Genomic DNA, 26,796 nt, shown 5'->3' with positions numbered 1-26,796 from the left:
GGAGAAGGAAATAACTGAGAGAAGAGTCTGAGTTGTGGGACACAGACATCCTCCCTTGGGCAATATCAAGATCAAAAGTCTGGAGCCTGGGAGTTTGGGTCCTGAGGTGATACTGCATCTAGTGGGACTAGAGATGATAAATAGCAATGCAATGCTGCTTTCAAATCTCCTGAAGCAAGACAAATTGACTTGGGAGCTGTGCTCTCTGGTACAGCCTGATGGCTGGCTGCTTCACCAGTCTGGCAGGAATGGGTCATTAATGCTGCATTTGCATGACCAGTGCTCTTCTGCTAGAAAGAAACACATAGCTGAGTGCTGTTCTGATGAGCAGGGGATCCACGGGATGGCTGAAGATGTTTGCTGTCCTTGAGTAAAGGATTTGTTGGAGTGATGGCATGTGGCATATGTGGCAAAAGGTGGTGAAAAGGAGAGTTTCCCAGGAAAGCCCATATACATGTGCTTCCTGAGGGCTACAGTACCTGGCACGTTGGCTCATCAGTGCATGCAGACTGCCTCTCATAGAGGGGCAATGAACTTCACTCATACTCCAGAGCCTGCTGGCCTCCATGCGTGCACACAGCCCGTCTCTCTTCTTCCCTCTCTTTAGGATTTCTGAGAGTGTAATTCGCAGCATCTGAGTGTAATTCAACTGCTGTCCTTGTTCTGTGCAGGAAAAAAGCGAGGAACAGAGGCCATATGGCTCATATAAATTGTCTCAAAACACCAGTGCAGGAAAATGTCCTTGCATTTTAAGAAGCGAGAGAAAATTGGAAAGCATCCTGGCATCAGCACCTAGATGAAGCGTGGCTTTTTGCACTACAGGAGAGCTACAGGCTCCACAATGGCTGACACCTGGTGCTCCTCCAAAAAAAATGTCTCTTTGGTATCATCCTTTCCCCCCCATGTGCTTTAATTCATCACTGGAAATGCTCTTCTGCATAACTCCTTCTACCTTCTATTACCTAAATGTCACCAGTCATCCCCACTTTTCGCTGTGCTAAATGTCTTTTCCCATCAGGGTGCTAACTAAAAGCCCCTTCTTCTAGCAGGCATTTAATCAATTAGTTTCTTTCCAGGGGCTCTTCTGAAGTTAACTATTCGGCCTCCAGGTCTGTTTCTGTCCATCTGGAGTCCCATCAGGAGAGCACAAGGACTGTGGCAGCGGTGTGCTGGGCATTGAGGGCACCAGACCTTGCTTCATCCCTATTAGTTTGAAGGGGTCTTGTCCTGATGGGAGGAAGAATTATCTGACACCCAGGTCTGAAACATGAGATGGGGGCTCTGCAACTCGTTCATGTTAATAGGTTAAGCACGTCAGATGGTTTTATGAGCAGGTGTCTGGTGTCTTTGCTCTTGGTTTATTCTTTCATCAATCTAGTTGTGTTCTGTCTTCAACGCCAATGGCTTTGTCTTCTCTTTCTGATGTTTAGTGTGCTGCCTGTGCTGAGGATGAGCCGAAACAAGGGTGGGAGGTAGAAACTGGGATCAACTCTAATAGGAAAATGAGGAACTTCATCCAGTAGGTCTCCAGCATCTACTGCTGTTTGTGCCTTTGAAGTCTTTTCCCAGATGATTCTCCTCACAAGGTGCTGGGTGTTGAGGCAATTTGTCTTTGGGTTTGGGATCTGAAGAAGGTGCTCTTCGTGATGTTGAATCATATTTGATTTTAGGCTTAGTCCTTAATTCCTAATCCTAATTTAGTCCTTAATTCCTGGTCTCCTAATTCCTTAGGAGAAAAATTAGGCTCATCATGATGGTCTTTGATCTCAAATTGTAGGTAAGTCACCCAAAAGATTAATAACATTAAGAACTTATTTCAGCTGCATCTGTCTTCCTTAGAAACTGCATGAAGCCTAGAAATTCACCTCCTATTACTGTGGCCAAAAAGGTTCTTTAAAAAAAAAAAAAAGAAAGAAAGAAAGAAAGAAAACAAATCAGGGCTAAACCTGTGGAAATTGTCCAAGCATGTCAGAGGCAAGAACGGCTCCTGATTTCAGAGCTGGAGGCTACAAATAGCATGGAAATAAATGCTTTTGGCAAGCCACCCAGACAGCTGGTTTTTGGCATGTCTCAACAGCGCTGTCTCAACATCTGTCTGCATGCTGCGAAGCACGTGGGGCTTGCATGCCGTCGACCTCCTTCCTTCTTGGCAGGCAGCAGCTGTCTCGGCGCCGTGCACAGGCACTGTGCAGGGAAGAGCATTTTTGGGCAGTGCTGACTCACGGGCTTTGCACAAGTTCGGAATGGAAAAATACCCGTTGTTGGGACACAGTGCTATGGGGAGCCAGTGTTTAATTGTGCTTATGATTTGCCTTTTGGGGTGTTGCAGGGGGATGTTTTGCCTTGGCAGGGAGCACACCGTAGTGGTCCCAGGAAAATTCCAGCAAATGCGTCCTTGCACATGTGGAGTGTTGTTTTTTTATCACACCTGAAGGTGAAGCCTCCAACATACTGGCATTTCTGAGATGCTGTTTTTGTCATCTTGTAATATCAACTATTGATAGTAGTGAAGATTTGCCCCCATCCCTGGAGGTGTTCAAGGCCAGGCTGGATGGTGCCTTGGCCACCCTGATCTAGTGGGTGGCATCCCTGTCCATGGCAGGGGGTGGGAGTTGGATGATCTTTAAGGTCCCTTCCAACCCGAGCCATTCTATGACTTTTGGTTGGAACTGTGGCTTATTGAGAGTCTTGTTGAGCTAAAGAAGATCTGGTGATTTTTTTATTGCTTTTTTTTTTGTTGTTGTTTTAGGTGTGTTGGAGAGCCTTTATTTCATTTTAAACTTGGATACCAAAACTTTGCAGCCACCTAATTGGGATGGCTTTGGTTTTTAAGGGCTCAGACTGAAATGGTTCAGTTTGTTCTGCTTGTGCTGCTGAAATCAATACATCTTTGCTGTATGCTTTATGCACCCCCAGCTGTTAGATATGGCCAAGTAACCTGTCCACTGCTCCAACTAATAGCAACAATCACAATTTGTGTCTTCTGTCAGGCCTGGAGAAAGGCTTGTGTTCATTGAAACCATTCTATATATGATTAGGCAGTCTTTCATTAAATCAAGCTTCAGCGCTAGCATGTGATGCAAGATTAGACCTCATGATTGCTGTATGCCTAGTTATTAAATCTCTAATGGCTTTTTGCTTAAAATCCTATCCCGTTGTCCAAGGCAATATTTTATTTTTTCTTTATTTTACTTCACTACTTTTCAGTCTAGTTGTGATGTTTCCAGAAATGCTGTATATGGATGTTCTCTAGAATACCTTGAATTCCTGGGGGATTAAAGATGAATATTTTTTAAACGGTATTGTTATTGCCTCCTAGTGAACTGGCATAGTGGGACCTAATCCTGAAAGCCGATGTACTGACAGATCTCAGGCTTAGCCCCACAAAGGGAACTTCCAAAGAGCATCTTTTTATGGCAAGGAAAACTCCAATTCTCATCTATCGTTGTAATCATGTTTTACGTTTTTAGTCCAGTTATTGGCTTATGAGGAGATGAAAGGGAAGGAAGAAATCAAAATGAATTTTAAAATGATGAAATGGATGAAAAATATCCTTAGAGCTTGCTATAGCTGCAGGTATGGTTTGGAACAAATTTACTTCTTGAAATTTACTTCTTGGGTGCAAGCTTCTTTGTTAGCCTCTCTAACATGCAAATGATGCAGTGATTTATTTACTTATGTTTTAAGTCCTGGCAAGCTGGCTGTTAGAGGGAAAATAGAGAGTAGTGCTAACTAGCATACTTTCCCAATATTTGTTAAGGAAGGTCCAAAGCTCCTGACTTCATTGCTCCATTTGAAAGCACTTTCAATTGACTTCCGAGCACAAAAATAGTCAAAAATAGGTTCATTCATGGGCAATTTTCTAGAAATTACCTGCTGCGTCTCCCTAGCAGGAAAATATGAATAGCAGGTTGATTTTTCTTTGCAAGGGATGAGCCCATCAAACCAAGTGCAAAGAAGCTTTTAGAAGCTGTGGCTTTCAGGGGATGTTGGCATGGTTTGTAGGATGGATTTTGGGGTGAAATCCTTGCCACGTGCCCCAGGGCTTCCTTCACTTCAACGCTGGCTTCTTAAGAAACGGTTTGTGTTCAGTTGCAGTGGGTCACTGCAAACGTGGATTTGGGTTTTAGATGTAATTTGCTTGACTGTATTGTACAAGGAGGAGAGCCAAAAAACAAACTGGAGGGAGAGAGGGTAATGCAAACAGAAAGATTATGTATTTATTTATTGCAGTTTTGCTGTAAAACACTAAATCAGCACTAAGCAAAGAACATCTTGCGCCAGCAATTGTCCCGTTTAGACATCTCTGTACTAAACAGTCTGATGTGTTTTGTTTTTTTTTTTTTTACTTCCATCTTTCTTGGAAAGAGACAGATGCAGGCAAGGATGATGGAAATATTTGTTACTGATTCTCCCTGTTTACAACAAACTCACACTGTAGGGAGTGTGAACTTGATTAAGAGCACTGTGGTGTTACAGAGGCTACCCAGCACCTGCTATCGTGGGGCACGGCATTGCGGAGGGCACTTCTGCTGACATCCGTGCTGCTTGCTGATTCAGAGCAGCCAGGGATGTTCACCCATCTGTGACGCTCTTCAGGATGACGCTCTTCACGTCTAGTGGTGTCGTGATGAAGGTGACGTTACAGCTCCGAAGTGTGCGTTTTGATGGTCAGGTCTGAAGTGCCAGCCTGTTTGTGGAATAATTTCAAACACTTTTTCCTCTGCACAGCTGCAAAACTCAACGTGAATCAGCATGAAGTTTTGTGAGTTCATCTAGCTTGCGTTTGGGGGTCAAGTTCCTGGGAAAGGAATGGACGAGCCTCGTATCTGACCAGCTGCATGCAGCCCTGATGGTGTTCAGCTAAGTTTTGTCCCTCTTAACAACTAAAGTTCAGTCTGCAAGCTCTGTAGGGGCAGGAGGGGAATATTCCGTTCTGTGGCTGGGATCTTCTCTCCATGGGGTCAGGCTCTGTGGCATCTTTTTGAGGATGGGACAGTCACGGTGCACCAAATCTTGAAACTCAGTGTCAGTTTTTAGCTCACTGCAATGTTTTATAGCACTGCATTTAAGATGCATGAATGTCACTGCTGTCTTTATGTGGCCAAAATTATCCGGTCTGATATACTGAAATCCTATCCCCAAAATACTGTTGTGGTTTTTTTTTTTGTTTGTTTGTTTCTATGTGGCTTTCATCTATCACTTCTGTATGCAGTCTTGGCTCTGTCCAAGCTCACTTTTCCCCAGTCTGATGAGGAGGGTGATGAAGGCTCGTGTGTATTGACTTGCTTCCTCAGATCTGTTTTGCTTGGTTTCCTTCCAATAATGCCTCCAGCAGTGCAGGCTGTGACTTCCCCACCATTTAGGTTAAAGCCTGCTCTGCATCTCCAACCAGCTGCAACCCAGGAGGGCTGGTGCCCAACTGATCCCGGCCCTAAAAAAAAACAAACACAAAATACACTTCAGAGGCAACAACAGCCAGTGTCCTTTCTGGATTAGGACTCTACTGTGCCAGAATTTGATGCCTAGGTAAGACATAAGACCTTGGCCACCTTCTGTAGAGGGAGAATATGTTCTGGCCAGGCTTGTATGCCCTCTTTTGCCCTGCTTCATGCAATGTGAGCTCTTAATTGCGTAGGTGGGTAACAGCAGTGTCATTCCTCTTTGTCCTACCTTTGTTGAAGGCTTTAACATCGATTGCTTAGTGGAGGTATTTCAACCTGTCCTCTCCAGTCTCCCTTAGCCCAAGAGATGATTTACAACTCAATACACTTTGCTTTTCTGTTCCTGGTACATTCACATCCCTGATGAGGCTGCTCAGAGGGTTGCTGCTTGATGTGGAATCACCTCCTGAGCTGGGACTTGGGTTGCATCCACCCACCAGCCTTTCCTGTCTTGGGCTGGTGGTCTTCCATCGCCCTTTGGCTTCTAATCCTCAGCTGCCTCCGGTTTGAACACTGCCTGCTTTGTTTCCTTGTGGCTGCTGCAGTCTGAGAGCAAACATCGAGCATCGCTCTGCACCCAGCCGATCACCTTGCAGTGCTCATCCTGAGGAAACCCGAGCTACTTCGGGACGAAACCCGAGATGCTGAAAGCAACCCAAGGAGATGGAGCAGGGCTGCCTGGCTGGGATCTTTATGGGGCTGCTGCTCCCTGCTGACAGCTCTGGGCATCGTGCAAAAATGCTGCAAAAATCTCTCCTAGCCTGACCTGGTGTGACCCAGCACTGGGCTGTGCGAGAGGGTGTGATGGAGGTGATGCCTCTCGCCCTCTCCTAGACAACTCAGGCATTGATCAGGAGGAGCCTTTTCGGGGAAGATAACACGCCTCCGTGTTGCTTTTTGTAGAACAAACAGAAAAATGAACTGATATTGATGTGCGGTTTGAGCCAGGGGAATTCAGCAGAGAGATGCTGTATCTATATAAAGGTTGTGTTGCTGCCGTTTCAGGACAGTTTGTGGTTGGGTTATTTTACCCCAAAGCTTTGCTGACCTGGGTGTTTAAGTTGCTCAGTTAACAAAAAAATGAACGCTCCTTACATACGTTTATATATAAGATTTAAATATGTTATATATAAGTTTAAATATAAGTTTATTGTGCAAGTTACTTGCATGGTGCATTTTGGTCTTTATTTATAAAATGATTCCTCTTTCCCAATCCCTCAGTAACTGTTGAAAAACACGAGTTGTGAATGCTCATCGTCTCTTGATGGAAATTTACTGATCCTGATGGTGGCAGGGATGAGTGGGGAAAAACAGGATGTTACAGGTGCTCTAAACCTGAAAGCAAAATTGGAAAATTGGAAAATAAGAAAATGATTTTTCAAAATAGAGCTATTTTGATGTGTGTGATGTGCACGTTTCAGTGCAGCCTGTCAGGTTTTTCTTTGTAGTAGTCTATTTTTTTCTGGTCTGCCTCTTGTTGGTTTATGGACATTTTTGGGCTAGGTATGCCATACTGTTTTTGTAGAAAAACACAGTATGAAGATAAATACTTTATTCTTTTTAACAGATCCTAATTCTGCTGTCATCTGCTTCATTCAAAAGGAAGGAATTTGAATGAAAAGTTGTGTCCTTATCTGTGATAGCTATAAAGGACACATTTTCTAGGCTTAAGATCATTTTTTTTTTTATTGTTGATAAAAACTTACTGGAACATTTGTTAGGACAGATCAACTGATTTTTAGTCTTAGCAATAGATTACTTTATTGACTGGGTAGAAGTGGAAATAAAATGTGTGCTACAGAACCTGTGGTCTAGTTGTTCTCCATGGTATAGATGATACCATGGTTTGTGGACTTATTTCTTTCTCTGAAGGCATTGTAATCACTGGTTGCATAGAAAAATAGGAGAACAAAGAATTATTAAGCTATTTTAGGTAGCTCTATTTGTGTATAGAGAATTAGCATCAGGTTAATAATCACTTTGTGGGTCCTCAACAAGCCATTTTGGGGACCACACTGGTCAGCAAATATCTCATAACCTAATTTTGCGACAGACCTTGGGCTCACTGGGTTACTGGCATTGCAGGCAATGACAACTCTTCACTGAACTCCATCCTGTGTGTGAAGAACCATCAGTGGGATCATCTTCAGGCTTCAGTTCTGTCTGGGGGATGCTGGTACTCCAGCGTAACTGGCCAGCATGTAGTCTGTGAAACAAAGTTGTTTTGGCTCCCTAATTTTTCTATGCCTTCTTCCCAGCACCCTTGCTGATGCTGCTTTGTAAACATGCCTACTTACTGCTAATCTCTCGTTGCTCTTTCTGTCCCAGTTGGCACCAGAAAACACCTTGATGTCCTTCCAGAAGGCAGTGGAGCAGAAGACGTATGGAGTCCAAGCTGATGTCGTACTGAGGTAAGCGTCTGTGTTGCTTGCTCTGAGCATGGACACTTTGTGGACAGCCCAAACTTCCTTTTTCAGAGCCCTGATCTTAATTTGCCTGAAGGCTGTTGTTTATCCTAGAATTTGCCTTATTGCAGTGAAACACAGCTCCTGGTTTCTAGCAAGTCTTGAAGGCAGCTGGCTTTGGGAAGAGGCACAACTGCTTAAATGTGACTTCTGCTGGGAGAGGTGCAGAGAGCAAAGCGATCCCAAACTGACTTCCTCGTGCTGCAGGTCTTCAGGAGGGCTTTACCAGCCTTGCAAAACCGTCACAAGAATTTAGCAGCCCAGGAGTAAAATCCTTCTCCTCCTGCCCTCCTTCACATGATACCAGTGCTGGGGGAAGGAGACACCTGGTCATACTGTGCCTGTCAAAGTCTTTCCCTGCAGGCAGATGTTGAGCTGAATTGACAAGGCTAATTTAGACATCATTTAAAGAGAATTATTTCAAGAACTGTGCTTTGTGCCAGGAGTGTGATCGTTGTCTAGTATTATTACTCCTTTTCCTGAACTGTTTTTTGTATATTTTACATAAATGTGCAAGAGGGTAGAAGTGGCATGAAGGGAACTGTGATGCCTTATCTTGGTGATCCCTCAGTTTGTCTTAGTTCCAGTTATAAATACAAGGAAAACACCAAGCTGACCTTTTTTTTTTTTTTTTTTGACTTCTTTGGAGGTTGGTGTTGATGGAAAGGTCTTTTTGTCTGGTGGAAGATGGGCTTCTGGACCCTAATTGTCATGGTGCTTTCTTACTTTCCATAATTGCTTGAGAGCAAACAATGTGAAAACTAAAGGAATTTCTTTCCCCTGGGGAGTGGAATGTCATTGCGGAGGGATAAACTGGGATGTTTACAATAAAGTTGTTCCTTCAAAAATTCCTTTGTTAACAGTTGTGAAGGAAGAACAGCTTGGCTATCCAGAATCACGAATGAGCACTTATTTTATCTGGTGGCCGAATAGGTTGCTTCCCTTAGCCCTGGCCAAGGAGAAGGCTGGACTCTGGGAAGAGGAGAGCTTGAAAAGCTCCAAGAGCTTCCCATGTTGCCACCCATCAGACATCCCAGAGGAGCATCCCTGGTGTCCTACAGCTTAAATGATGCCCTTAAAGGCTCAATTATACGAGGCCCGTTAGGAGACCCAAGCTGCTTTATAAGAAGAGGACTTCAGTGACCTTCAGACCAAAAGCAGAGCTGTCAATATAGCTGGCAGCGATTTTGGGAAGGGTTTGCAGCACTGCCCTCACTGCTGTCCTTATCACTTTGAAAGATGCGTCTTGTGCTTGTGGCTTGATGGGCCTCCCATCTTCCACCTCCTCCTCTCTTTCTTACAAAGCTCTGGTTTCTCTCAATTATTTTTTCAAACCAGTGACTGTTAATACTTCGTGGTGAGCCCTGCATGGCACTGAGTAACTCCGTAAGTGGAAGGATTAGAGAGAGGAGGGAGTGAATGTTAAGTGCCCCATCAGATTGCCACGCTGTAGTTAAGGCTTAGCCCTATCTGATGATGCTCTGCTGCAGGACGTTGAGACTTGAGCTCCCGTCTCCCTTAAACACTCCATGCCCTTAATTCTGCAGTTGCTTAGCATCTATTTTTTTTAGCTGTAAATACCAAAAACCGTTCTGATTGCAGCAGCGTGGTGTGCTGCTGAGCATGGTGGTGCTGTGTCAGCACGTTGCTTTGAGTGGAGAGGGGGAGGGAAGCAGTTGGCATAATGCACACTAGAAATAGCAAATGAGATGCAAGTGACCTTTGTGACAAGGGACTTCTGCAGGCAATGGGAAAGCTGAGGCAGCATTTGCTCCATCATCCAAAATCTTTTTTTGTTCTCCTCATAGCTCTGGGGGAGTGCTTGTCCCTTAGTTCATGTGGGTTTTGTTTAACTCCATCTCCTTTCCAGACCTTATTTTCCTAATACAAAGATGGGATTCTTGCTTTGGAAAATGTCATAAAACCCTGCATGGCTAGTCGGATATCTTGATTTCTGAGTGCAGACAGCTGTCCCCCAGCCCTTGATACAAACCTTTACTGCTCTGGGTGGTGTCACCACTGATCCAGCCACATAAAACTGGGCTGAAAAAGAGACTGAAGAGCATTTTAGGTTTCCCGGAGCTGCTCTTATCTAGGCGGCTTAAAATAGCATTTGGCTAGTTAGAGTCTTCTCAGAGGTGGGCTTTCTTCAAGATGCTTGAACTTAGCTACTCATGTGAGCGTGGCTGTTTCCTGAAACCAATTTCAAATTGGAAAAGGTTATTTCAGAGCAATTTTGGTAGTCTGGGGCCCTTGAATCTTGCTGAAAGCCCATGGACATTAAGTTCCTATGTGGTCTGAGAGCCTTACTCATCATCTACTATTAACAATTTGAGAATAGCTTGTGCATGCGTGGATACATGGTATGGGAAACCTCTGACAGCTTTTGGAGCTACAAAAATTGCAGGCACTTTTGGTTGGTGTGAGCATTCAGGGTGGCTGCTCTTGTTCAAGCTACATGAGTTTGTCACTCTAGACGTTTTTGAGTCAGAAGGATGAGATGGATAGAGTTATGCCAGCAATTGAATTAAATTGAATTAATTGAATTGAGGCTGCTGGGGATGTGTTAAGCTGGTCGAGATCTTCACAATGATTTTGATGTTGTCCTCCAAGCTGTGGGAGAAGCTGGAGTGGGGACGGGCGTTTCTCTAGGACGGTTTAAGGGTTGTTCATCTCTGCCTGTAACGGGGCCCTCTGTCTGTCCGTGCAGCTACGATGGAGTGCCATTTCTGATGCATGACAAGACACTCAGGAGAACAACGAACGTGGAGGAAGTGTTTCCCGAGAGGGCCTATGAGCTCGCCTCCATGTTCAACTGGACTGACCTGGAAAAGCTCAATGCTGGGGAGTGGTTCCTACAGGTGGGTATGGGCATGGAGACGGGGTCCTGAAGCCGTAGCTGTGGGATGAAGCACACGCCTAAACGCACTTTGAGATGAAGACAGCTCCTTGATGGAGTGGTCTTAAGTGCAGCTAGACAAAGCCTCCATTTATTTTTGTCCTCCACTAAATTAACGTCGCCATTTTCTTTGCTGTTTGGAGCACCTTGGTAGGTAATCTGACCCTATCAAATCAAGGAATCTTTTCACTTGGTGGATTTAAATATATATATATATATATTAACAGGCCTCTGTGGTGTTTGTGCAGTCAATTCTAAGATGTTGGTCTGCTTGTTCGTGTTGCAAGCCACAGAGCCTGGCATCCCACCCTTTGCATTCATAGCCTTTTTGGGGCTGAGGAGAAACTACATCATCTTTCTGTGCCTCTTCCACCACTTGGAATGAGGGAACTTAATGCTTGGTTGATACCACACAGAAGATAAAGATCCCCCTGCAAAGGGGGAATCTGATTATAAGGAAAACAGAAGAGAACATGCTATACCATTCCTTTTTCCTTAATTTAATTTTGGAGACAGTTGTTCTTGGGGGGGCGGGGAACAAAACAAAGCACGTTCAGCTTTCAAAGCCTCAAAGAAGAAATTGCTGTGGGATGGGCTGATCCATCTTTTGGTGTGCAGCCAGCTTGCAGGTGGGATTTCTTTCTCTAGCCTGCAGCTGTAACCTTCTTGGAGAGCATTTACTGTGGTCTGGAAGGAGGGCTGCAGCACTCTGGCATGCTTCTGCAAGTTCAGACAAGGCTCGCTGCAGTGATACGAGCTCAGATACTGGTTTCATGTGTCTGCTTGAAGCTCCCTGAGTGCTTGCTCAGTGGCAGCCCGAGCCATAGTAACATCACTGCTGGTCTGAAGATGCGAGGGGGGGTGTCCGTGTATTACAGCCACGTGCTGTTTCACAGAAGCTTGCTGGAGTGGCAATGCTGTGAAAATGCCTCTTGCCACATGAGAAGGACCAAGACATCAGCTGGAAAGCTGCTTTCAGGGGTGTCCTTTGAGCCATAATCATTCCTGAATGTCCATACGTCAGGAGGATCCATCTTCTCCAACATCCCATAGCTCCTCTCTGATCCTCTTAGTTATTTAAGAAAAGGTGCTCCTTTGAATTTTTGGGTTCTGGAGGATCTTTGAACACACAGTGTGAGAAAGTACATTTTTAGCTTACTCCTTGCCCTAAAGCTCTACTCTTCTCCTGGAAATGGGGTGACGTGCCTTGCTTTCGGCAAGAATCTATAACTTCCCCATCAGTGGGGAAACTGAGGCACAGAGACATGCTCCAGCAGGATGGACATTGAATGTAGCTGTCAGCATCCCCTGCTGTGGCCATGGTGGGACAGCAAAGAAGCTTCACCTGCAGTTGGAGAGTCTGTGCTTCGTGGTGGTAACGCTGGGACGTGCTTTGTTTTCAGAACGACCCTTTCTGGACGGCTGGGTCTCTCTCAAGGTCTGACTACTTGGAAGCTGCCAACCAGTCGGTCTGCAAGCTGGCAGATATGCTGGAGGTGATCAAGGATAACACGTCGCTCATCCTGAACTTCCGGGACCTGCCCCCAGCTCATCCCTACTACAGCACTTACATCAACATCACCCTGAAAACCATCCTGGCATCAGGAATTCGGCAACAGGCTGTGAGTTCTGCGGGGTTGGTGATGGTTCCAAAATTTCACTCATTATGGGTTCCCTGCAGCCTTGAGTGCCTTGTTTGATCCGTTTGGACACTTGGTTTGTAATACTACTTGGTGCCATGAAGCCGTGCTGGGGCTTCAGCTCTCCAGAACCATCAAGAAGGATGTTGAGAAGTTGGACCCAAGCTCCTCCCTGAGCTCCATGTCTGGGGAATGGGAGGTGGTGGTCGTAAATTAAACCAGGGGAAGTTCCTGCTGGATGTAAGTAAACTAGTTTTCCCTGTGATGGCAGGAAACGGTTGAGACAGGGGCCCAGGGGCCCTGCGGCTGCCCGCCACCACCAGCCACGTGGGGATCCTGAGGCCATGAGGTGTAGAACTTCAGCCAGGAGCTCCCCCTGCTGCAATGACCTCTTCTGGAGGGAGAGTCCGACTTCCCATGTGTCAAAAGGGACCTGGCCTTGAGTGTCCCTCAGAAAATTTCTTTCCTTGCCCTGCCTGGGAAGGAAATCTGGTCCTTTCACCTGTCCTGTGCTCTTCCTTTAGCATGGACTGCTTGAGAGCTGTGTCGTGAGGCTGGTGAGGGAGGTGGCTTGGGTATTTCAGTGTGCCAGTTAGGTGCACCCGCATGTACAGACAAGTTCAATACCATCTTGTACAATGATGGGTTCAGCAGGGACTGGAGCTACTTTTTGATTTCTATCTGTTTTTTAGTAACTGACACTGCCTCACAATTTCCAGTTAACTCTGGTCACAGTGGCAGTGTTTTCAACCAGCCTCTGCCAACTTTGCTAGGTTGAGAGGAGGACCACACTGCCTTCCCCTTGGATATTGCACAAAGGGATGAAGGGAAAAACAGTCAAAACATAGATGTGGGGTGTTGAAGTCATATTTCTCACCCAAGTTTGATGGTTCCTTATTGAACCGAATTCTCATGCTGGTCTGATGCTTTAGTAAATGAGTGCTGAAGAGTTATTAAGCATGGTTAATGCAATGCCCAGTGATGCTCCTGAGATCATCTGGTTGGGCCCAGCCTCTGCATGGCACAAGCCATAAAACTGCCCGTCATGGCTCCAGCATCCCCTTGACATCGTGCCCTGGGTTGGGGTTGGAATAGATGTAGCCCTGATAAACGAGGGTGGATGAAAGTAGTCTCAAACGTGGGATCGTGGGAGGCTTCTCCTGTGCATCCTGTCTTGTGCTTTAAGTTTTATCATCTCTACTAAAAAGGGGAGGCAGGTTTTTAGGGATACACCATACTTAAACTCATGAGCCCTTGGCTTGATCTCTTTGTATCTCAACCCTTTTCACCTCTAAAGATGTATGTGTTCCAGTCCTCTGGGCTTGCCAACTGTCCTGAAATTCATTTATATAGAGATGTGGGAGGCTGTAGGCGTCTTCTAGACAATTTATATGACAAATAAAGCTAAGTCTCTTGTGGTTTTGCTTCAGACTTGGTGTAAACTGGCTGTCAGCAGCCCTGCCTGGTGTTCCTCTCGTCTTTGTGATAGCCACCCTCTGTCTCGCTGCCTCTGCAGGTGATGTGGCTGCCGGACGCGGAGCGGCAGCTGGTCAGACAGATTGCTCCGGGATTCCAGCAGACTTCTGGCCTCAAGCTGGACGCAGAACGCATGAGAGAGAAAGGCATCGTGAGGCTCAACCTGCGCTACACCAAGGTCACGAATGAGGATGTCAGGTACGGCCCTCCATTTGGATGTGGTGACGGCCCATTTGCTCCACAGTGGGTGTCCACAGCTCCTTTCTAACATCATACCCTGCATGCATCCCTGGCCCAGCAGCATCTTTCTTGGTAATTCCAGGTCTTGTCTGCATACAGGTATCGTTTCAGATGGACTTGTTGTTAAAAACTTGAGCTGTGCAAGCTTGTCTGTACCCAATAACCACAAACCAGTCTGTTCCCAGGATCGCACAGCTGACTCATGATGATCAAGTGCACAACGATCCTTTCTGAAATACAAATACATGAACAGTCTGATTCTTATTCCACTGTCATCCTTGGGGAAAAGCGTTCACTTCATTTTCGTCCTCATTAGTAGCTGCCCTTTGCTTCTGTGAGTCTGCTCCAGAGCTGCTATGACAGAATTTTTGATTAGCCCAAAGTCTAAACTTGCTTTTAGAAACTTCTTTTTGCAGAGAATTCACCTGATTTGTTGTTGTCTTTTGTCACCTATTTAGACTGGTCAATTCTCTTCTTTAATGAGACCGGTACAGAATGTGCAGCCTTCTTCTTGAGTATGTATCTGAGGCATGAAATTTTAGCTCGTGGCTTGGTCCTTTTCCAAGGAAAGGGTAGATTGTCTCTAGTAGAGCTTTTTTTTTTTTTTTTTTTTTTTTTGAGTTTGAATTTATTTCACAAAGAAATATTTGAAAAATGAAGCATTTTCAGAAGAAAAAAGTATTTTTAAAGGAGTTGTCTTATTATATGTTAGGTGCTGGGAGTAGGGAGGAAGAATTGAGCCTGCAGCTCTTTGAGAGTGGTCCTATTTAGTGTAATCTTTCTGTGACTGCCAGCACTTGGTCTGTTTGACCTTAAAATCAAGTCTGTGTTTTACCTCCAGGTTAATTCCTGCCTCTTTTCCCCAACTTGTCCTCTCCTTTTCATGGAGAGGGCCATATGCCAACTCTCATCTTCCACACCTCATGAATCCCAATCTCTCATCAATCCTGCCTCTGATGTCTCCAAAATCAGACCTGCCACCTGAGTGTTTCTGGAACCCTAAAAGCTTTGTGGGGCCTGGTCAGACACCGCTGCAGTCCTGCAGTGCAAGCTGAGTAGGTTCAAAAAACCCTGGTGTAGAACAGTCCTCTCAACTCAATGTCACTGTGACCACACTTGAGACTTCCCTAGCCTTTCTGAGCACACGAGCTTTGCTTTGTCCACATCCTGTACAGCTGCTTTCCTCCTCAAAGTGCTTTGGTAGTTATTAAATTGTAAAAGTTAATCTCTGTGCTCTCTATGCCAGGGAGACTAGTGATGTTTCTGCTTTGTGGATAAAGAAACATAACAATTTCTGCAAATTGCAGGGGTAGAAGGAATCCGATATTAGCTCTTGTTTCACTGCTGACAGCTCCTGTGCCCCAGCTTTAAGTTTTTAGCCTCTTACACAAAATGACTTCTGGAGACTGGAAGCTGTAACCTCGTAACTGTCCCCAGAACAAGGGCATAGGAGCTGTAGGAATTGATGTTGCAAACCCAGTCAGTTTTTAATTAAGTAGATTGCCTACGAAGCGTGACAGGCATCTGAGCCAGATGTTAATTGTACATCAACATGATGAGGTGGTGGTTAGAGAAACATGGTGTATCCATCTTTCACGAGGATGTGTCTGAAACGGGCTGTGGCCTTGGGCAGATAGTGTCTGTGGCCTTGGGCGGAGGATAAGAAAGCTTTCAAGTTCAAACCACTCGACTGCAATGCCCTTGGGTTGCTTATGAGGCGACTGTGCCCTATTAAAAACCCATTTCATGCAATTCAAACCCAATAAATCTGGATTTCAGCACAGCAGCTGATGTGGGAACTCTCCTCTTTGAGCTGAGGGTCTGATGCTCGCAAGACTCAGCCCTCGCCCCATCTGTCTCCTGGCAGGGACTACACCACGGCGAACCTGAGTGTGAATCTCTACACTGTGAACGAGCCCTGGCTGTACTCCATCCTGTGGTGCACTGGTGTCCAGTCGGTCACCTCCGACAGCTCCCACGTTCTTCGCAAGGTGCCTTTTCCCATCTGGCTGATGGTAAGCACGAAGGCCAGGAAGGTGCTGGGAGCCTCTGGAGGGAGGGGACACCGTGGAGGGGTGGCCATTAAACATGTCATCCATACAGCTGGGGGGTTTCTCCAAGAAGGTTCGGTTGGGTTCAGTGTGCTGTTGAGGTTTTTCACCCTCTGTATTCCTGAACCCTGCAACGGGAAAGGATTAAAGCACCTCTTGCACAACCCCTTCCTTCAGGTGGCCTTGCTTCTCCCCTTGCAGGGTTTGGGGTCCTTGGAGAGCACAACACGTCCTGTTTAATCCATCCAACTTTTCCATTTTCCTCCAATGGAAAAACACCTTTCCAGACCTGCTGCTAGAGTTGCAGAAGAAGCAGCGAACGTGACTTTGTGTTTTAGGCAAGCTGCAGAACTAGCTTTTTCACTGCTTTTAATACCAGACGTGGACAGGTTTACCTCTGGCTATTGCCAGACTAGGAACACCCAGAGACCTTATCCCTCACGTAGCCAGCAAACCCTCTGAAATCTCTGCCAGCACTTTGGGTGCCTGAACTAAACAGAAATATTTGTGCTGGAGCAGAGGAAAAATAGGCTACATCAAAACATTCCCAAAGCAAGAGCTTAGCTATGGAGACATACATGCGTGCGATGGGGCTCTTTCTTTTTGATAACAGATCCCGATGGGGGTAGGATAGGAGGCAGCTGTTTTGCCTGCTGTTCTGGCAGATCCCTTGGGAAAAGGGAGGTAAGATGAGCACAAGAAGTTAACAGTCTTTAGTGAGTTATCCACATCTTTAGTGGGAGGTAGGACCTTAAGACTGAACATCTGTGCACAACATCCTTGGCCTTAGCTTAACCTACTGCTTGTGTCTGACTACGCAAATTCACACTGGTGTTCGCTGGAAAATTGAAAATGGTCACCAGTCTAAGGCTGTTGGCAGAAGAGGTTATCATTGTCTGAATTCTGCTGCGGCAAACATCTGTCCTCCGCTACAGCTGGCAGGAGCTGTGAGCACATCACTGGCAGCTTTTTGCTGTAAAAGCCTCATTGTCAGTGATGAAATACAGCTGGTAGCTGGAGCCCTCCTCAAAGGGCTCTTCCATCTGCTGGATTTCCAAGTGAGCCCTCTGCTGTGAGCGCATACCCCTGTATCATCTGACATGCTGTAGAGGAGGGGTTTGAAAAGCTCGAGCCTGGGGTTCAGACCCCAGCTTGATGTTCTTAAAGTGGGTGCCCAGTAGGGTGGCACTCCCTGCTTTTTTGGGATTCTCCCTCAGATTTGAGCTGCTCTCTGGTTGGTTATGTTGAATTGATGACGATTTTGAAGGGTTGCAAATGGGAGGGTTTCAGGAATAGGACTTAAGCTGAGTAAAGATTATTTTTAAAAATTAAATATATCGACCCCAAAGGAAGAGCCCTGCCCCAAAATTGGCAATTGTGGGTGACACAGAAAATTTCTGAGCAGATCTTAGTGTGGATGAGGCAGCACAATGAGTTGTCTTTGCGTGATAGATGTTTGCTGGCCTATGCTCCCTTCTCTGAAGAGCTGAGAGCGTGTCTTGAGTGCATGACTTTAAATAATAAAAGTAAGTAAATAAAAAAAAAAACAACACTTTTCTTTTTTTGACCACATTGAAATTCCAGTTTCTCTGCTTATAAAACCTTGTTTTGGTACCAAACCCTGTTAGCTGTGAGCCTTCTGCAGGACTTTACAGGTATTGCAGATTTTTTTTTATTTTTTAAATCATCAACATAGGGTGCTAGAGTTTGCCCAGAAAGTCAAGTCTACACATGGCTTGGGACATATCATCCAACCTTTGACCCACAAAAGAACCTGCTATTTGTGTCGTCAGTCATGCAATGCTGTCACTTGGATAAATTAAAAATTTAGATGTGTAGGTTTTCTTCTAACCTATAAGACTCTTGAGTTTTCCTTCAAAACAATTATAATGACATTCTTCTGCCAAGAAAATGTGAAATGTCAATTTTGCATCTGTTGTTTTAACAGATGCAGCAAATGTAACATTAGACAGATCTTCGTGCAATGTCTACACCATGCCAAATGTCACCTTTCTGTAATTAAGCTGGGAAACACAAGGATTAAATCTCCATCAGAAGAATTGGCTAATTAAAGCATTGCCCTGCTAGCTCTGTAGTACATTTTCCCAGGGTTACTCGAGACACACACAGAGGTAGTGACCAGAAATCAAGTTGTTCTCTGCTGGGAGATGGAGGCGGCAGAGCTGATGACTCCCAACTAGTGTTGCTCATGTCACCCTACTGTTGTATGAGCTCCTCTTTTTGCATTGTGTATTCTATTCCTTTAATGAAATATTACTTGTATGCATTAATGATGGTTGTGATGGATCTGTCTGGTAAGAAATCAGCATCCTGGTTGGGGCCATGTTGTCCAGGCTTGGTCTGGCAAGGCAGAAGTTTGTTGGCTGTTGTTGGTGGCTTAGTGGAAAAAAAAAAAAAGAAAAAAAAAAAAGGAAGAAGATGGAGCCAGAGCTCCCTGTACCCTAAGGGACAGAAACTGAGAAATATACAGGGACTGTGCTAAACAGCTGACATTAGCACTCAGAATGGACCCTGAATGTCTCATGGGCTATGTGTATATTTTTGTTTTCCCACAGGCTTGGGTTTCCAAAAAGCCTCTTACCCCACCTAGGGGTACAGCTGAGATAGGAAACTCAACTCCAGCCCACAAAGCTCTGAGAAAACATCAGCACATGAAAAGAGGCAGAGATTAAAATTGTTCCTATTTGCGGTTCTTCCTGATAACGTCACTTTGGGTGATAGGCTAACATTAGAAATGCCATAAACTTTGTGATTTATGCGTGACTCCTTCATCTCCATGCTTTTCTTTCTGCCCTGGTGGTAACTTTAGCAACGTGTGGTCTCCATGTGATTATGCAAAACTTTCAGATCTGCTCCTGTTTTTTTGTCTTCCAGCCTCCAGACGAGTACCGCCTAATCTGGATCACTTCTGATCTCATTTCATTTATCATAATTGTAGGAGTTTTTATATTCCAGAAGTAAGTAGCATTGTTATGGCTCAACTATCGTGTATTTATGGAGTGTGTTTTCATTGAGAGCGTGGGGTGGAGATGGAAGAGAGGGCTACAGTGCTCCTCAGGCACTTGGATTGCAAATGCAGGAAAAATGTTTATTGAAACTTCCTACAAAGAGTGCAAACAATAAGTCATTCCACTTCTGCGATGACATTGAATTGGATGAAGTCACTGTTTTTAAGAAGAGTGAGACATCTCACAATAGGAGTGACAGACTCCTCGCTCCTCTCATAAATGTGTGTGGTAGAGAAACGGTAAATGTTTTTGGGGAAATGGATTTAAATGCTTTAAAGGAAAAAGAGAATATTATGAGATTCCACAGTTTTTATAATGCGGGTTTTTTTAGATTTTCTTAATTTATTTGGTTTCCATTTGATGAAGAAATTGGAAACATTTTAAAGCAATGCATTAAGTGATGCAAAGCTGTTATGACTTAACAGATCAAATCAGTTGCTTAGCTTGGTGCTTTGAGAAAATTTCCCCATTTTTCCAAACAAAATGGGGAGCAATGAGTGCATGGCAGAAGCCTCTAGTCAGTTCAGGTCACTGAAAACAGTTTTCAGAGCACAAAGCCCAGGAGCAGGGCTAGCTAAGACACTGATAAGTCAGTAGGAGATAAATCAACTTGCTAATGGCAGAGCTGGCCAAACTACCCTCCTCTTGATTATAAGGGAGGAAACCATGGTGTCCTCCCGGTGATGTGCCTTTTCTCCTAGGAGGCATTTTCGCTGTCAGTGATGACAGTGTAATAACCCTCTCTGGGAAACCGTAAGCTCGGGAGGGGAGATGCACTCCCTCCGGCGACAACAGCAGCCTTCTCCTGGGAAAATGTGTCATTTTGAAATTGCACCCCTCTCTTCCCTCGGCTTTATAATCTCATCTGCTTTAGCATGCACAAACTACTGTCCTAGAGACATCAAGGGGCTTACGCTTTCCTTCCTTCTTGATCTCCGAAATGCCTTTGTGTCAGGAGTAGCAATTTCATTTCCTTCAGCCTCATGAGCTGGTGATTTTGCTGTCGCATCGTCCCAGATCATCTGCCTGCAGCAATCCCTTTCCCTCCCCAGGGCAGTTAATTACCTGGGTAGTTTTACCATTCTACAGCAAGCTATTGCTCCTGCCAGCACCTGCTATGGGTCTGACTTCAGGCCATATGTCGGCTCTGGTGATAATTGTCCCTCTAAATTCGTGACTTGCACGGTCCCAGACTAGTCACCGATTCCAGCACAGGAAGATAGAATGAGAAACAGATACAAAACTGTCCTCTCAGATTAGATTTACCAACACTTAACGAAACCAATGACCCAAATGAGATTTGCCAATGTGTTTATAATTTTGCTAAGAAGTCTGGTGATTCGAATTGTGGCCAATTAAACCTTTCCATCAGAAGGGCATTGTGGCTATGTTGTCTGGAAGCTTGCTCTACCCCTTCAGATTCATCAGCTGGTTTAATGAGAGATTTCCCTACCAGACATTTCCCTATTCTTCAGGCCCTGTATTTCTCTGCCAGTTACAGAAAGGCAGTGAGGAGTCTGGAGGCAGGGACTGACCTCTCTCAAGAGCAGAATTTAAAGGCCAAGGCAATAAGATACTTGAAGTCTTTTGCATCATCTCCCAAAGCTGGTTTTATCAGGCTTTCTGAATCAGACTCAGAAGGCCACAGCTGAAGAAATTACACTGAGTCATACTGCTGAATGTAAGCTGTAGGTCCCAGAGCGGAGTGAAACGATGCATGCTTGGAGACCAGAAGTCCCAGCTATATGGACACTGCAATATCTGGACTCTTCCTCTCTTCACAAATTGAATTCCTCCCAGGTTGGAGGTGGTTTGAAGGAGTAGGGTGAGAGGAAGCAGGGTAAGGGATGGAAGGATTAGTATGGCGAGTGTCAAATGTCTTCTGTTGGATCTCTGCCTTGGGACAACCCAACCCCAAGTCAGCAGAATGAGGGAGAAACTCTAGTTCCAGAAATTGCATTTTCTACAGCAAGATTTGCTCTTTTGAGAGCTCCTGCTTTGTGCATCCCATCTAGGAGAGCCCCATCTCCCTGCTGTTCACGGTTTCACCACCACGCAGACGAATGGGTAGCAGCACGGAGGATATCCCAAAACTAAGCTGCAGCAGAACTGCCCAGCTACCTGCTGACATGGCTCAGCTCCAAGAAGCAGGGCTTGACGTTTGGCCTTCAATGTGTCGTGGTGTGGTTTGGTTTGGTTTTCTGAAGCCCTTTTTTGGGGGGCAAAACGGAGCCGCTTCCTTCACGCAAGGACGAGGGGGTGGGTGGGAACAGAGGCACCGCTTCGATGTGCTCGTCGTCTCTCCTCCGCATGGCTTCTCTCTCCTCCGTAGCCGCGGGTAGGGGTTGCTCCTGCTCTTCTGCTTCAGCTCTGGTGACCGGATCCTGGCAGCCTCTCCAGAGGGGGAAATACCGAGCGTGATGACTTATAACCGATCTTTTTTGCCTCTTTGCCTTGTTTATTTTCTTACTGCTCTGACTGTTGTGCATGTTCCTCCTCTTTCTCTCTGCTGCATTCTGGCATCTCACAGCTATCACATGATCAGGTAATTCTGGTGCTTTCTTCCTCTTTCTCTTTTTCATTCAACCTTCCTTTCTCTCTTTCTTTCTCCCTGTCTGCTATGGCTTCACTGCAGAAGGACAGTGCAGGACGCAGCTTTTTTGGAATGCTTTCAAACATCTGGCTTCAGAGGGGGACCACGAGGGTCTGAACTTTGCATGGTCCGTAGCCATGAGCACCACAGGAGCCTGATGCTGAAGTTGGTGGATGTTTTGAAGGCAATCTGACCTTTTGTCGCAGTGATCCAGGTCACTGCCTTTTAAAACAACCCTGATTCTGAGCTCCTGCAGTGTGTTGAAATTGGGAAATTCCCAGTGGAGATAATGCTTTCGCCACGGAAATGATCTCACCACAAAATATCTCCCTCCTTCCTGTATTTACCAGAGGTTTTTAAGACAAACCTCTTCTAAGTTGGCCAATTCTGTAGAGGAAAAAGTAAAACTTATATGAAGTATCACTTCTCCAGCCCTGGAAATGAATTAATAGGGCTAATATCTGACAAGATTTGGCTCAACAATTGCTGTACTCATTGGAGCTTGAGTCTCTTCCCAGTTACACCACTATGAAACTGGAAGAAATACAGTATGAAAATGAAAATTGTGCAGCACCCAGGAATGGGATGAGCCTGGGATGTTGAAGTGCCATAAATTGGACAGCCAGATTTCTCCTTGCATTGGCTGTTTTCTCCCCAGTACTTTTTATCCCACTGGAGGGAAGCGCTGCCACCTTTCTGCAGTAAAGCCTTTACCACGTCCGTCCTCGGACCAAACTCTTCACGCGTTACCTTCCTTTTCCATTCCTTCCGCTTTGTGCCATGGGGTTGTATTCCTGAGGGCTGGCTACTCCCTAGGTGTGCTTAGCCCTCCCCTTCTTCCCTTGCCCACCCACTGCCTTGGGATTTGGGGTCGGCCACCTGGAAGCATTGCCTGCTCCTCGAGGTACCTTGGACTTGCGGCGTTGCATCCTCGCGTCACCTCCCCAAGACGGGACCGGCTGCAGGGCTAGGCTGAGCCCTCCGGCAGTGCAGTGAGGTTGGGTGTTTGCCTCCTGCCACCTCCCCATTGCTTTTTTCGTGGGGGTAGGGAAAGGAGAGAGGCATGGAGGAGCGGGGCAGGCTTTAGAGAAGAGCTGTAGCAGGACGGGGATGTGCGGTTGTGGCTGGCTTGGCTCTTTGCTCCCTTCCATCTTACCACCTTGGTACCAATCAACTCTATTTTCCTCCCAGTCTTCCCTTTCCCATCTCCTTTCCCTGCCATTTCTCCTCCAACCCAACGGCCCTGGTGGTGGCCCTAACACTGTGTGTGCTGTCTCTGTGTTGTTGTCCCAGTATTTTTTAGTCTGTTCCCACCCCGTGTCCGTCTGGTCTGCTTTGTTGCCAACCTCCCTGAACAAGACCTCCCTGCAGCCTGGCTGGCACAACGAGCCCCTCTCTGGGCTGGCCTTTTTGCACTCTGCTGTCCTAACTGTGGCCGATCACAACAGAGTCCAAGGGGGTAGGAGAGGTGTTATTTTCTATTAAAACAAGCTTTCTGACATCCCAAATCTACTGAGCACAGCAGCAAGTGTTTCATATGGTGTAGTTGCACCATGGTTAAATGCTGATGGCTTCTCTGCTAAGAGGGCGTTTAAAAATGGGGGTGGCTACTGAAAGCTTGGCTTACAGTTGTAGCTGCCAGCAGCCCCATGCAGAAGCTAAAAGAGTAATTGCATGAGCCTTGCAAATTTGGGCTGGTTTTGGTGTTGCACCTTGGGTGGGTCCCATTTGAAAACGCATCCCAGCTGTGAGCTGCTCCTCTTACCCAGCACTGAAATTCTCTCCTGGATGCCCAGGAAGACCTGGCTGGATCTGCTGTCAGCCTCTACTAGCCCAGTAAAAGGCCCTCAGATTTTGCGAGTGAGAACTTGGAGGATGCCTGGGGTCCATCTGTTCCAGTTCAGGTTGCAAAGACACTGCTCAGAGAAGTGGTGCAAGAGCTGTTGGAGAGCCTGAGTTGGGATATCCTGTTTGGGGCTAAGAGGGGAAGGAAGACTTGTTGACAAAGCCTTGAGGATATATAGCTGGAGGACTTCATTTGAAACCCTCTCCTGGCTCGTTGAAGCAGAGCAGTGCACTCCTGTGAGAGTCACAGGCCCCTCGTGCACCTTTTGCTGGTCTGGGTCTGACCACAGCCACCACGTGAGATGGGGAGCAGAGAGTAGTAGCTATTCCTCCTGGCAAGAGGTTTCAGAAAAGCCCTTGGTTCCTGCAGCCCTTTGAGGCTGGGCTGCCATGGCCGCAAAATGGCCCATGCCCTCCATGGGATGTTTAGGACCTGGGGACAAGAGGTTGCTGTGCCTCTTGGCCATGCAACACATCAGGATTTTCATCGTTGGGCTGTTGTGGGCACAGAGACTTGACAGCAATACGTTTTGGTTTGATTATGGAATGTCTTATCCTGTGAGATCCTGTGCATGTACTGATCTTAGGAGCTGCCTACATGGGACACTAAGGGCAGAAATGATCTTCTTCCAAGTTAGAGTAGCTCAGCTTAGATGACAAAGAAAAATGTTTTTTTTTTCTTTTTTAATTATTATTATTATTATTTAATGCTTTAATGTCTTCTCCACCTTGTGCTGCTTCTGTGTTGCTTCTGTCCATGGGCCTGTGCATGGTGCAGTGTTGCCATCTCATCTCCTCTCTGTAGCAGAGCAGCCACCTCCATCTGTACCTCAGTTATAGCCTGACAGTGTTGTCTTACCTGCTGGGATTTGGGAAAAGGATGGAAACCAGGTGGAGTCAGCACCAGCTAGGTTTGGAAGAGCTGCAGAACCTCATCTGTGGGTGTTGCTTTGTCAGGCTGATGCTGTGGGCCCAGGCTGGAGATTTGGGGGATGCTCCTCAGGTTTTCTGCCCCTGGGATAGGTAGGGTGGTAGGCATTTAAGAGAAGGCAGCCAGCACCCCAAACCAGAAAAATCACCTTCTCCTGTGTGGGTAAGCCACTAGATGGTGCCAGAAGATCAGAAACCCCATAAACCACTAAGTTTTTCCATCAAATAGCTTTGTTACAGCCCTGGCTCTGGCAGGGGGAATGGGAATAACGGAAAGCCCTCCTCTGTGGGCAGGAGATAGGAAGAGTTGGTGGGTTTGGGGCCACAAAAGCCCACCAAGCCCTGCTTTTCCCCTATTTGCAACAGCCTGCCTTTCTCTCTTAATGCCAGCAGCTCTGCAGCTGAGGTTCTGTGATCCAGGGAAGCTCCCAGGATGAAAAGGAGCTTTAAAAGGAAAATCCTGTGACTTGGCCTTGCTGCTATCGCTTACTACTAACATCAGTCAGTTTATTTATATGCATTCAGTAATTAGAATAAAAGCCTGGCTGACTTTAATGGGGAGCCAGGTTCCCATCAGCCTCATCGTATTCATGTGGTGAAGTTTTTGTTTTAAAAAAGTCTGCATTTTGGGTAGAAGCATGTAAGCAAAGACCTGGCATTTGGGGAGGCAAGTGCTCTGGGAGAAATTATGATCAGGGGCATCGTATGTGACAGTTACCCGTGTTGAGACTGCTTTGAGTTCCCTTCAGAGCATCTCGTGGTGATGTCTTTGCATGTCTCAGGCTTGAGACCTTTATTTGCCTTTGAGCTCTCTTCTCGTACAAGCATGAGTGTGCCATGTAGTGAGGAAAAGGTTCTGGTTTCTTTACTTGGCTTGGTCTCTGTTCCCTGTTTCTAACCGTAAGAATCAAAATAGTTCATCTCTACAGGGCAGTTGGGTAGCTGGTGAAATTAATGGAATTAGGATGCTCAAAGCGGTTAGAGATGACCAGTTTTTATGTCTGTACCCTCCTTGAGATAACACACTCATCTCCAAACATCCTCCTGTCATGTGGGGTTGCGTAGGCGCCAGGGCAGGAAGGCGTGAGGGTCTCTGGGACTTGGTCTCCCCGGTGTTGGTGGCCACTTGCTCGGAGGACGCTCTCAGGGTCGAGGACTCCAGCCCCTGATAACCCTTTCTTCTCTTGCAGGTGGCGTTTAGGAAGCATCAGGACCTACAACCCGGAGCAGATCATGCTCAGTGCTGCCGTCCGCCGGTCCAGCCGGGATGTCAAGATCATGAAGGAGAAGCTGATCTTCTCGGGTATGAATGGGGCTGGTCGGTCGAAGCTATTTGCTCCATCCTACAGCTGCCACCCTACTGTTGGAGGAGAGATGTTTTTTTATATGGGTGTCATCTCCCACAGCTGGGACGGGGCAGCTGGACCGCCCCAGCTGCCCTGTATCGCTTGTGGGACGTGGTCCTGGCTCACCCATCCCAAAATGGTCCAGGCCTGAGCACTGATTTACTCATAAATCCTGCATTTAACTTCCCAAGCTGTGCTATGCAGCTGTCTTAAGCTGTCTCACATCTCCTCTCTTAATTGCCAACAGTGTCAAAACTGTAAATGAAAATAGCGCTGTGAGTTGCTGCAGATAATAGTGATGAGTTTGAGCTAGACCTGGATCCTCGTCATCCTCCCAGCCTTTCTGTGTTAGTATGTGCTGGCTTCCTCTCAATGATCCCGCCTCCAAGAAAGATCTCAAAAATGTGTACAAAGAAAGAAACATTTAGCTTTGAAAGGTTAAAGTTGGCACGTGAAGCTGGAGAGCTCACATTTGAAGGGATGTGAATATAAATCTCCCCTGGAGCTCTGTTGTCGGTTTTCTTTCCTCGTATCAGGGGCTAGAGACCTCCAGCAGGGATGAGGGTTTATTGTCCTGGACACATGCACACAGCCAAAGAGACAACTCTTGCTTCAAAGAGCTTATTGTGGGCAAGGCAAGCCTGATTCTGCCCTCCAGAAACAGTCAAAATGGGGAATAAAGCCGGGGAAACCAGAGAGAGAAAGCAGTTGGTCATAGCAAAATTAACCCTTCCCACTATTTTCTAGACATAAAATGTCTTCGACACAAACCACCCTGTGAGGCAGGGGATGTATGTTAAGGATTTGTGCCTCTGAAACAAACGGTTTTGCATAGGGT

At 46.1% G+C, this 26,796-nt stretch overlaps 1 protein-coding gene across 5 annotated transcripts in view; it reads left to right on the top strand.

Annotated features, from left to right (window-relative positions):
* The window catches only part of GDPD5 (glycerophosphodiester phosphodiesterase domain containing 5), a 165,304-nt gene that overhangs the window by 135,390 nt on the left and 3,118 nt on the right, over nucleotides 1–26,796 (top strand). For 4 of the 5 annotated variants that reach the window (XM_048047963.2, XM_048047965.2, XM_048047964.2 and 1 more), the window contains exons 9-16: nucleotides 7,773–7,855; nucleotides 10,620–10,770; nucleotides 12,212–12,430; nucleotides 13,965–14,122; nucleotides 16,032–16,179; nucleotides 19,111–19,193; nucleotides 21,775–21,789; nucleotides 25,803–25,915. In XM_048047963.2, the coding sequence (XP_047903920.1) occupies nucleotides 7,773–7,855; nucleotides 10,620–10,770; nucleotides 12,212–12,430; nucleotides 13,965–14,122; nucleotides 16,032–16,179; nucleotides 19,111–19,193; nucleotides 21,775–21,789; nucleotides 25,803–25,915 (970 nt within the window). The remainder of the gene's footprint in view (nucleotides 1–7,772; nucleotides 7,856–10,619; nucleotides 10,771–12,211; nucleotides 12,431–13,964; nucleotides 14,123–16,031; nucleotides 16,180–19,110; nucleotides 19,194–21,774; nucleotides 21,790–25,802; nucleotides 25,916–26,796) is intronic. The other variant, XM_048047968.2, reaches the window with a different exon arrangement.

The sequence above is a fragment of the Anser cygnoides genome, chromosome 1, assembly GCF_040182565.1.
Source record: "Anser cygnoides isolate HZ-2024a breed goose chromosome 1, Taihu_goose_T2T_genome, whole genome shotgun sequence".
In the NCBI taxonomy this organism is placed as follows: Eukaryota; Metazoa; Chordata; class Aves; order Anseriformes; family Anatidae; genus Anser; species Anser cygnoides.
This window is presented reverse-complemented; position numbering and strand designations above follow the sequence as displayed.